Below are 12,412 nucleotides of genomic sequence, written 5' to 3'. Positions count from 1 at the left end.
CCCAACGGTTGAGAGAGGAAACCATTCCGGACCCAAACATATGCTTCGCTCCTCTGCTCCGCAGAAAATTTAGACTCAGTTTCCTCTTCATGCGTATCTCTTTTACACGAGGACGAAGGCACGGCAACAGCGGCCACAGCTGCTGCTCCTGCTACAGCAGCCTGCTCCTGGGCAGCGCTCACAACAGCTGCGGCGATGATCAGCAGAGACTTCTGCTGAAACGGCTGTTGGCTGCTTCCCAATACACGTGCGGCGACAAGGTCTGCTGCAACACTGTGGACACCGCTGCTGCTACCGGTGCGCGCAAGACAAACCCCTCTAGCTTTCGTTGCTTACTCCTTGCAAGGGAAAGCATGAAGCTCTACAAGAGGCCGACAACAGCCCTGCAGAAATCAGTCGGCGGCCTTCCTGGACTGCAAGCTGCCAAAAACCGCAGCACCCCTCCAGAAAACCCGAGTGCTGCTGCTGACTCTGCTGCTAATGATCCCGCCGATGCCGCTGCACCACAGTGCCTCGTCACGTTAAAAGAGGTCACCGCTCGAGGGCAGTTCACGATGATGAGTTCTTCTCCTGAGGAAAAACGAGAGTCTGGAATCCTAAACAGGAATTCGAAAACCCACCCTTAATTCGGAAGCACTAAACCATAAACTGCAGGCCTGTGCTCGTAATTGCAATCCGTCCTCCCTTAAAAACCCTGGCCCCCGATCCCTATGCCTCGTCCTACATCGTTCATTGTAGGTTGGGCCGCCTCAGTGGGCGCTCCAGATTCCGTTGCCTCTGCAGCTCGTGAGATGTTTTGCGCTGCAGCAAAAAATAAACAACGGCTGCATCATGATACAGCAATGCGCAACACCGGTTGTGCACAACAGCATTCAACGTGCGCTCCAAAAGCAGTAAAGCATGGCATTCCCTTACTCTTGCGTTGTGCATGCGCCTTCGGAGCTTTGGGCAAAGTCGTAGCCCCTAAAGGAGGAAAGTCTGCAGCCTCTAGAGAGAGGTGCTGCTGTCGGCTGCGCGCAGTGCTACTTCCCGACGCTCCTCCTGCTGGTGCAACGGGGTTCCTCCTCCCTGCTGTGTCGCTACCGTTACCCGAGCTGCTGCCGCTAGAATCTGTCCCTGCTGTAGGTCTGCTTGAGCTGCCAAGCTGCTGCTGCTGTTGCTGTTGCTGCGTTTGCTGCTGCTGATCTTCCGCCGTCGAAAGACCTCCTCTTGCATTCCAGGGGGCTCCCGAGCCCCTCCGTCTCCCCCCACCGCGGCTACCACCTGCTGAAATCACACAAGGATCACAGTTGCTTATTTGTTGCACTTGACGCTTCAACTCCAAAATCTGCTGTTGCCCACTCACGAAAAGCACACGGCGCTTACCTCCAGCTTGATTGCTTCGCACGACTCCTGCCGAGGCAGAGCCTCTCCCGGGGCCCCACCATCGGTTGCCGCTGCGGCCCCTGCCTGCGTAGCCCCCTCTGCTCCTGAAACCCTGCTGCTGCTGCTGCTGCGGGGAAAGAAAACCCTGAGGCTGCTGCTGGATGTAGTGCTGCAGCGGCCGCGCTGCCATGTAAGGCAGAGGGACGAACATGTGCGGGGACACGAAGCCAGCTGGCGCGTAATACAGCTGCTGGTGCAGCGGCGGCTGGGGCTGTGCTCTCCGGGGTTCTTCTCCTTCAGCTGACGGGGTGGTTGCTGATGTTGCTCCGTCGCCGCCATTTCCTCTCTGAGTACTGGCAGGCGGCACCCCTGCAGCAGCAGTTGGAGTTTGCTGCAGGGCGGGGATCCAGCAGCACCCCATCAGGTGCTGTTGCTGCTGAAGTAGATGGTGCTGCTGCAGCAAGTGGTGCTGCTGTAGCATATGCTGCCGCTGCAGCGGACTCTGCGGCCATAAAAACGGGTAGAAGTCCCCCTCCATCGGGTAGCCAGGGATATGATGTGAATATGGGAGTCTGCTGTACGCATCCATTGTCCCATGCGGGCCACCACCTGACGGAGAGCTCCCCTGGCCACCCCCCCCTCGCTGGGCTGGGCTCTGAGGGCTCCCGGCGGGAACATAAGCACCCGGCGAAGTGAAGCCTCCTGCATTGCGCATGCCGCGGTTGCTGCCTCTCTGCGGCCTCACCGTGCGCCTCTGCTGCGGCAAGAAAGCAGCAGCCATGTCCGCTGCGTTTATCGGCAAAGCTGCGCCTAGTGCAGGCGGCCCAAAGGGCGCAGGATGCGGGCCCATTGCCAAAGCGACAGCCGGAGCCGGGTAGAAACGCGGGGCCGCCGCTGCTGCAGTTGCTGCTGCTGCTGTCGCCTGCGCGGAGACGACGCGGTGCAGCGCGTGGGAAGCCTTGATCCCGACCTGTAGGGGCTTGCCCTGAGATAAGTGAGCAGCAGCAAGACACAGAAACAAACTACTCTGTGGGACCCCCAAAAGAGAGTCGACTGGGGAGAAAGAGGATCCGATTTGAATGAATTTCAACCTATTTGTGTCTCTGGTGTTGCTGCCATAATTCTACAGCTCTTTTGCCCGTCTACTTACATTGAGCTCCTGTGTGCGAAGCCACAAGGCTACATCCTGAGTGGGGGCTGAGCCCTTCAGGGAGACAAACCAAGTGTCATTAACGTCCTTCCTGATGCTGCACCAGCTGTGATCTCCATCCTCTTGCTGCTCCTGCTGCTGCTGCTGCTCCTCCCCCTGTTCCTGCTGCAGCTCCTGTTCCTTTGGGCTCTCGTCCTTCGCACCTTTTCCCTGCTGCGACTTCTGCTTCCGGTTCTCCTCTTGCAGCTGCAGCAGCGACGGGGCCCTAGACAATATGGCGAGAATGTCCTCCTTAGTTGTCTCTGGAGGCAAGTTTCGTAAGACAAGGGTGTTCCTTGCCTTCTCCATCAGGCGTGCAAGCGACAGAAACTCCTGCATTCCGCTGCTGCTGCTGCTGCTGCTGCTGCAAGGGGTGGCTGAAGTCGTCTCTGTGAAGGGACTGACATCTCCGCTCGCGTTCCCTGCGGCCGAGCCGCTTCTAGCAGTCGGCTCCTCCCTCAATGCTGCTGCTGCTGCTGCTGCTGCCACCGCTGGTTCCGCATTAGCCGCACTACGTGTGCTGTCTTCACTCTCCGGTGAAGCCCCATTTTCCCCGCCCTGCTGCTGCGTCTGCTGCTCGCCTCCCTCATCTGCTTCCGCTGCTGCAGGCAGCGCAGGCGAAAGCGAGGAGCCCCGCTCTTGCTGCTGCTGCTGCTGCCGCTGGCGCTGCACCAACGCGATGTCAGGAAGTGAGGAGATGGCCTGCAGGAGGGTCTCCCTGGTCGCGCCGCAGCAAAGAATGGCAGGATGCTGCAGCAGCACCGAGAGGGGCAGCAGCCACTCCCCAGGCTGAATGGAAGCAGCAAGAAACGGATCTGTTGAAAGCGACTCCTCCGACAAGAGCGCCCTCAAAAGGCCTCCTACAGTTGTTGGGGAGGCGCTGAAGGGCTTCAATCCATCTCCTGCTGCTGCTGCTGCAGCAGCAATAGCCGCAGCCTCTTCTGCAGCTGCAGTCGCGGCAAGCGTTACGGAGCGACAAAAGTAATTCACGCCCCATACATGCACTGACTGCTCGCCAGCTGCTGCGGCTGCGGCCGCAGCCGAAATGGGAGTTGGAAAAGGGGGAAAAGACGGCGGCGGAGGAGGATATGGGAAGAAACTTCTCTCGTACTGCTGCCGCTGCTGCTGCAGGCGCTGCTGCTGGTCAGGCGAGGTAGGGGCTGCTGCTGCAGCAGCAGCTGGAGACGAGTCCATTGCGCGCCACCGCCAAACGACGCTTCCACGTTGCAGGCAGGTTTTGATGCCAGCGCCTTGGGAAGCTGCTTCGGACTGCAGCAGCTGCTGCTACGGCTGCTAGTGCCAATGGCGCTACACTGGTTTCTCGTGCTGCTGCAGCAACAAATGAAGGCAGCAAATGAGAAGTAGCCGCTGCTGTGTTGTGGGGCACCGGTAAAGAACAACTGGCGGCGATTTCGCTGAGCCCCGACGGCCTCTGCTGCTACAACTTGTGCTGCCAAGAACTTTGCAACAGAGGCGCCGATGCACCAATGAAAAGCCGGAGCCAGTGCTGGTTATAAGACAACGAAGGCGCTATCCAGGGCACCAGGGGGCTGCATGCGTTTACAACTGCCTCCTTAACTGCTGCCTCTGGTCGCTTTTCTGAAGGACAAGGAAGCGACAGATGCGTCAGTGAGACGACCAATTACGTTAGCCAATTGCTCAGCCCCGGACGCCGACGTTGCTACTGCTGCTGCTGCTACGGGTACCCTCCCAGCAGACTGAAGGCAGAAAATGACTTTTCGGGAGCAACTGGGCTGCTCCGTGCCGTCACCGAGCTGTTCCCACGCAAAAGCAACCGGCGGTTGTGTTCCGCCTGCCGTTGCTGCCGTTGCTGCCGCTGCGGCCGTTGCTGCTGCTGCAGCGCGGGCGAGGCAAAAGAAGACAATATGTAGTCTGTGTGATGCTGCAACAAATGGTGCGGTCTGCGAGACGGGTTCTGCCCCTACCAGACCGCCTTTGCCGCTGGAGCTGCTGGATGCCCGCTGTTGCCGCTGCCGTGGCTGTTGTTGCAGCTGCGGCGGCAATGCGAGACTCTGAGATTAGGCAGGCTTTCGCTGAGCTTCACAAGGGAGGGGAAGCGGTGCTGTTGTTTACGCTGCCCCGCAGGTTGCCCCGCTGCAGCTGCTGCTGCCGTTGCTGGAGTTGCGCTGTAGCTGCTGCGCTGCTGCCGCAGCAAGCAGCAGACGCGCAACTGAATGAAAAAGGCGGCAACTACATAAAACCACAAGAAACGAGGTACGAAACAAGACAAGGAGAAGCAACAGCTGCTGCTCCAGCGGGGCTAATGCACAGCAGCGGAGGCTGGCAGTGCTGCAGCAAGTCTGTATGGAGACAGCAGAAGGCTGGGGCCCCGTGGCAGCAGACACAGGCGATGTAATTGTTCCCTGCTGCAGTCCAAGATAAAAATTATTCCTAAATATCCAGTTTTACACCTGGGCTACTACTATTACTGTTCCTCCTGTCGGCGCAGCGCCAACTGGAGCGGCAGCTCCCTTTGACACGGAAGCTACACCTGCTAGTAACAGCAGCAGCACTAACATAGATTGTGCCCAGGATTTTTTTCTTTCCGCCAGCATTTTATCGTCTTTTAAACTTCTTTTGATTCCTCGGAGAACCTGAAGCGAGTGAACACCTCACTGCAATGGCCAGCTCGTTGTGCGTCGAATACACTAGCTGAATGCGCTTCATGCAGACTGCGAGGGTTCATGATTCCACGTGCATGGCCACTCTTGTGATGTAATGGGGATGATTTTTTGCCTCTTATGGTTTTTTTAAGAATGAGGTACTTGTCCAGGAAGAGCAGGACCCTTTGGTGTCAACTCTGCAATGCAATATCCGCAACTTGCATGAATCTTCTCCAGGTTACAGACATCATTGTGGGCAGGCTGATGCCCGAGTACATTCGAATCAATGCTTGTGGCACTTGGCTCAGCTACGTTGGAACAGCCTTATCTTCTAAACCCCTAGACCAGGCTGTTGTTTACCCCATAGTCTTATTAGCTGGTCAGTGGTTACGCTGGTTCCGGTTAGTCAATCAGGTTTTAGTTTCGCTTGTATCCGGATGCGAAATTAGCATGCGCCCACCAGAACACAAAGCTAAAAATTTCATGTTTTCATGTGCTCTGTCAAGAAGAAACGTATCAGCTCTCCGTCAGTCGTCTTCCATCAGTCTTAGTTCAGATGTGATGCTGTCACAGTCCAGCTTCGCAGGGGATGATGCCATGTGCTACTGCACGCAGGCCACATCCTTTCCAGCTAATTTCATATTTCTGGGAATCTCATCCTTATGAGTTCTGCACTGGCTTTCCCCGTGGCCAGGCAATGATGAGGTACCTGAGGAGGTGGCATTCGTTTCAGTCTTCGCATGAAGTCGTCGTGCAGCGATCTCTTTCTCTTCTACATAGTCTTTACCCTTAAGACGTATAGCAGAGCCTATAGTTAAAGTTAATGAAGATTGCAGCGTATCTTCAACGGCCGCAAGCTACTGCACCTCTGGGAGCACATGCAGTAGAAAAATATAGTTATATTTGCACGGCCTATAGGAAACACGTGAGTGGAATAACTCCATCAGACTGTTGTAAAAGGCGTTCAAAGAAGTGGGCTCCCCAGTGCTGCGTGTTTAAGAAGGATAGATGCTGCAAAGACGTCAGTCGGGCGAACATTGGATATAGGGAGACATCGAGTTGAGAGGCTGCTGTCTTTAGCTACTCATATGTTTCAAGGCAAAGTGAACTGAGGCATTTTCCATCCGTTTTTTGAAAGGTCAGCAGGTAGGATGCATTCTTGGCCTGCTGAGGGAGCTCTCTCCCAGCCTGATGTCGACCGGCACATTAGTTTGTCAGGCTTAGCCTGCAGGTTCTCACTTTATTCCGCGGGCTGGAAGCGGGCCACACAGAAATCCGCGTACAGCTGATGCTGCTTGTTGACTAACGACTTCTTGACAAGCTTGCTCCGTTTTGTCCGGGGTCAGTCGAGGCCAACTCCTCCGCATACCTCTGCGCTAGCCTATCTTTTTTTCTGGGTTTGTTTTCCAGACGCCACACGAAGGCTATGGGATCAGAAGCCGCCCCTGTATACGCTTGCTTGTATCTGGAACCGGGGCATCAAATCTGTCCGCGTGTATGAGTACTTCTTATGGAGCCTCGAAAAGACATTAGCCAGAGCCTTGCTACTTCGATGGTGCGTCTCGTGAATACAGCTGAATTAATGACCTTTGGCTCTCTCTCGTCTTCTGGCTCCTGTTGCTTTCAGCAGATCTTCTCACTCCATGCAAATGTGCAAGTGTAGATCACCGAGAAACCTACAGTGGGAGTTCCAGTCTTTCAAATTTCTTTTGCAGACCCGCATCGGCCTGCTAAGCGTGTGCGACCGTGCAGTTGTCGAAAGGGGCTCATCGGCCCTTGACATACTGCATTCGCATTTAGGTCCTTTCTCCATTACAGAAAGCTTATACCTGAGGGTGGAGCCACGGTAAATTAGGCCCAGTAGGATGGGCTCTACTTCCGCTTATGCCTGAGCGTTTTCCAACTTCAGTGCTTATGTTCCATTAGTTGCCAGTGCATTCACATGCCGATGCCCCTATAATTATGATACGCCAACTGAACTGAACGCTGACCAAGTGCGTCATTCGAGCAGTTGCTATGCAAGTGCCCACATGACTGCTTTTGCTGCTACTCTATCCTATGCGCCCTCCCTCGGTCTTCGCGCCGCATTGCAAGTCTGTCTTGTTGGTTTTTCCAATACACCCGACATTGCACGGGGCGGCATCATATTACTTCACTTTTGGCGAATATGGAATCGCCGGCCCTCCCCAATTCCCCGAACGAAAATGCAGTTTGTTGAGCAGCACCTCTATCATTTTCTCACGTGATTAGGCTGCTCTGCTTATCACATCTCCTATTGCAGCCCAGGTGTTTATGCTTCATCTCTCGAAGTACAACGGGGTCATCAACATTGACTACTGACAAGATCTTGCACCAATTTCTTCTCCAGAATAATAGAAATCTGGCGTAAGTACTCTGATCGTTTGCAATTGAAGCCATGCCCTCACCGGTAAATGCATGTTAGCCTTCCAGCATACACTTTTCGGCGTGTGAAGGGCGTGTCCAGTGATTATGCTAGCTAAACTTTGAAAGTTTCTGCTTAAGTTGTTCTACGGTCGCTTTGAGTCCTGCACCCAATTCTGTGTGGCAGGCAGCGCAAAGCATTGCCTTGCCGATTACGCACAAGAAAGCTTACTCTGCCGTCCTTGCAGAGCTAAACGGCGACAAACGATGAATTCACTAGCAGTCTCTTACAATGTATCCTCCACGCATCGAACGTGAGCAGACCAGTTTCTGCGTCTCTCCATCTGTTGTGCTTGTCATGGCAGAGATGCTCGAAGCTCCGTAATGCCCAGAGGAACAACTTCGCTGTGAGTTCCCCTTAAAAAGCGACCGTTGCCCCGCTTACCAGTAAAGTGAGTGGCTATCTCGCACAAGTTGTACGTTGCGAAACGAGGGAGTTTGGATCACGTGAGTTGCACGTTTCGTTTGGCTGAGGCTGTTTTACTCCAGCGCAGGTTCCAGTCGCCACCTACGCCTTACTATTTTCGAAACTCAAGGCATTGCTTGATTCTAGCACTCCTCCCTTTGAGAAAAATCCTTTCACTTTTTTGGAAACAAATACCAGCTATATGCCCTGTGCTCTCTGGCAGTTCCTTCCCACTCACCAGCGGTGTAGTCTCCCACTGAACTACCAGAGTACACCCAGATCCGTGCACGGAATTCAAGGGCTGACGTGCTGGGCACAATGAAACTTGGGTTGTCAACTAGCATCTTTGAACAAGTGGCTCAAATTTGTCTCTGTAAGGGCGGTTGTATACGATCCCTCACTTATACTAGCCACGCCTGCGACTGCCATGGAGCCCGGGCCCTCGTTTGCAACTGCCTACAGGTTTCTTTGCTGTGGCTTGCCACAGTTGCTTCGAATTTTGAAAAAGAGTATTTTTTATTAATAGCTGCGAAGTATTGCCATAGAGGTCCACGGCAGTTGAGTACACCACTGCACCGGTCCCGTCGCTGCCAATGTGCTTCAACACTTTTCTGCTGACCAGTGCCACACCGTCTAGATCTCTTAGCTACAACAGATGTGGGACTTATTCTAGGTCCAGTGAACGATCCAATTAGCACTCCCCCTGGAACTGTCGTAGGAAGTACAGTCGTTCCAACAAGGCGCCAACCGAACGCCTGACCAAGGCACCGGCAGAATTCTTATGAAGTCTTAGCGGTTATTCGGATTTACCTTTTGTATAGTCACGTCATCCTCGCAGAGTGAACATCTCACTGGGGTGTGACCGAGTTCGCTGCTAAGGTGCAAGTTGAAGGAGTACTCCGTGACATTCCGTTTTTGGGAACCACGGGAGCCCACGTAGGTGCCTTTATGACAAGACGACACTGTTTACGTGAGTGCGCAACTGTATTTCCTTTGTGGGGGAGGAGTGCACGAAATGTGCTCCCATGTTTCCTGCTGCCTCGCGCAGCAGCAAACTCCTATGGGCTATCCCGTATATATCCCACAAGAGCACACTAGTGGCATGCATTATCAAACCCACCCAAAAATGTAATGAAATTTTAATTCATCCACCTGAAAATATATCTGTTTTTCCTTTACTTGCTTCAGCGTTAATATGCCACCGTGCGGCCTGCCATACACATCATTTGGTCAATAGGACTTGAAAGCTCACATTTGTGCAGGCCACTACCATCGAGCAAGCAAAAAACATCAAAAGCTTATGTAATAATGTGGCATCGTATGATTCTTGGAGTGTTAACAGAACAAGTGCTGCCCGATCTCGTCGTGTCCACCCGCTGAAAGGGCGCGAACATTGAATGGCGCCCTATGAATCAACATTGATTCTGTATTCACATCATTGCCATTTGTGCAGGCCTTATTACACATTTTTTAGCTGCCCAAGCCCCGGGAGAGTGGTGAGGTTGTAAGCTTGCATGCAGACAGGTAGCATCATAGAAGAAGCGCATAGAATTACAAAACTGATAATCTACGGAATGTTTTATTGGCCAACTAGCAGATCCCAGTAAAGCCAACACGACCCAAATGTGTGTCACTGCTTTATACTGCACTGTAACAACTTTTCTGACAGCAGATGAGCAATTCGGAGGGCGCTGCTAGGTGCTCCTTTAAATGCACCACAGGCTGCCCTCTGCTTGCGGTTACAAGCAAAATGGGTATTGTTTAGTGCGATATTCCAGAACGACTCTGCTGGCCTGGCGAGGCTCCTGAAAAATGGGCAATAATGGCTTCTGACTTCCACAAAATTTTACATCACTGTCTGGTGGGACGAGTCGATCATCATTTGGAAACCACTTCACCGGAGGAAGTCTCACTCTCTGCGCAGCTACGATAAGCCCTGTATGCGCTACTCTCTCTCAAACTGACAACTGTAGCATTGGCATTTTGTGAGCTGCGGAACAAAGGGGCTCACAAGTAAGTGACCCTCAGGGGGTACAAACAACGGGCCCTAATTTCACTGCACTACCGCAAATATACTTCCTCCAACTGCCCGAGATTCCAAGAACGCTCGCCTCCCTACCATCAAAGCATGCACATGACGTCCGAATCACATCAACCGCCCGAAAAAAAGGCTGGGGAGGCTCATGAGGCTGGCGGAAGATACTGTCAAGGAATTGGATGTTGCTGTAGCCCGTGGGAAGCGTGCATAGAACCAATCGACTCCTCTCTGATAGTTACAAATGATGTACAACTTATTACAAATATGCTCAGAAGACGCCGTAGTTGTCCTAATGGCCTACGCAGTTTCACTGTCGCAGTTCTGACGATCCTATTAGACTGTCTTGATGCATAATCCATTGCGGCGGATTAGCTCCCCAGGTTGAAATACTTTCTTTTGACATCCAAGAGAAAGGCTCGACAGGTTTGACGAGGCATAAGTCCTAGTGCGCTCTAGCATGAAGGATTTAGAGCGGCTTGCTGCTCTGCGCCAGGTGCGGTGCAGCATAGCACTTCTTGCAAAACACTGGGGCTCGCTCCGGTACGATCAAACTTCGAAGGTTTAGAGCAGAATCCCGTGGATTTTCACGAGCCCGTATAGTTATTTGGCCGCATCTAGCTGCTTATACCTTCAATATACATCAACTCTAGACAGTTTACCAGACAAACGGACATTCAAAAAATAACATCTCGAGCTCTGGAGCCGCTTTTTCGGCAAACTCCATAGTTACACCCAGCGTTATCACTCATAGAGAGTGGAAGTTTCATGTAGTTTCCGTACATGGCGTTTTTGCCTTGATAAAACCAGTCCTCCATTGCTGCAAGTCCCTTGAGACCTAGTGCGCACAACAATGGACGCGGGTAATAGATTTCAATATCACAAAGGTGCTCTAGCTTTCCTCACCACATGGTCGTCTGGCAGTGTGCAGCGCTTTCGTATGTATCAATCATGCATGGCCCCTACCAGTATGATGCGTTTTGGGCCCCGAGAAGGATTCACTTACTGAAGCAGTGTCGTTTCCACAGGGACCTGCGACGTCTACAATGGAATAATGCCAGGGTCCCAGCCCTTTTCATCTCTAGACACCGGCCATAGCCTCATCTTGCTACTATGATGTACGCTAGATATATTTGAATCATGAGCAAGTAGTTTCAGTAGCTAGAGTTAAATGCTTGTCTCCACTCGGAATTCGCTCCCAAAACCTCTGGCTCGATGGGCCGTGCGCGATTATGGTAGTGCCAGTTTATTCCTTTTTGGCTGAACAAAAAGAATATTCATAAAATAGAGTTGTTTACCGAAGCAAGTGCATTATTTGTCAATGATGAGACACCGACGGCAGTGTGAACGACGGTTCAACGCTCGAAATCGGTTGGGGTGCAGCGGGAGCAGGATCCGTCGAAATACAACAAAACAATGAGCGATGGATTACAGACAAGAGACTAAAGAAAAAACGATTTGTTGCTTATTTTTAAAAATTAAGGGCTTTTTAATGTATGGGACTAATCAATAAGGCCCCCCAGCTCTGAAACATGCCTTCCGCACCCCACAGGTTTTGTAGTCAGCGCCAAAGCAGCCAACCAGAAGTCAACCAAAGGCAGGGCCTACTACACTTACATGTTCTATCTAAATGTTCTAAAATATATATTTGCTTACATGAGATTACTTCGGGCAGTTGTCTAGCCAACTGCTGGAGGCCAGATGCTGCTGTGCCGGTTTGCTTCTCCCTTACACCGAAGTTGTCACCGTTGTTTGAATCAAGCGCTGCTTCAAGTGCACATATATATACTCATTGTCGTGAATACGTAGGAAAATTACGCTGTATTAGATGCACTTGTTGCAATATCTCAAATTAACCCAAAACTAGTGTCGGCCCCAAAGACCACTATCTGACCCAGCAGCCCTACGACATGAAAACAGAAGCGTGGAACTGTCTCAACGTTCCAACGAGCTGCATTCACTTGAGAACATAAAATGATGGTGCACTTGTTAGTCAGAGCTTTCAGATGCTCCAGACCGTGAAGCACTGTGCAGAAACCAATAGCTGGTGGGGACCGCAGCTTTCGAGCGCTCACAGGGACTAACTAGCCCAGAAGCAGCTGCTGGTTGCTCTGTCTTTGGGTCAGAGACATTGTTCAGCCCGAATTTCTCCAAAAAGTCTATCGCTTTTTGTTTGGAGTTTTATATTGAGGAATTTTCGAGTCTTTTTTCTTACTCTTTTCCGGTGCAACTGCTTGTGCTTCAACTACGTGACCAATGTTGATATTGCCACCTTAAGTTCCAGACAGTTTCTCTGCTCCCCCACTGGATAGAAACAGGTATTTTCGTATACTATCCGCACTCCTCCAAAG

The 12,412-nt window shown here is 52.2% G+C and overlaps 1 protein-coding gene across 1 annotated transcript; it reads right to left on the bottom strand.

The window, feature by feature from the left end:
• Positions 1-361: 361 nt before the first annotated feature.
• On the bottom strand, positions 362-3,748 carry ENH_00070630 (hypothetical protein, conserved; the record flags this gene model as incomplete). Its single annotated transcript, XM_013582512.1, has 4 exons — positions 362-570; positions 916-1,266; positions 1,366-2,350; positions 2,516-3,748. 4 exons carry the CDS (start codon positions 3,746-3,748, stop codon positions 362-364), a joined length of 2,778 nt encoding a protein of 925 aa, XP_013437966.1.
• Between the last annotated feature and the right edge of the window lie 8,664 nt (positions 3,749-12,412).

Source organism: Eimeria necatrix, genomic scaffold (assembly GCF_000499385.1).
Source record: "Eimeria necatrix Houghton genomic scaffold, Enh_scaff68, whole genome shotgun sequence".
NCBI lineage: Eukaryota > Apicomplexa > Conoidasida > Eucoccidiorida > Eimeriidae > Eimeria > Eimeria necatrix.
The sequence above is the reverse complement of the archived record's forward strand: the minus strand, read 5'-3'. Positions and strand labels throughout refer to the sequence as shown.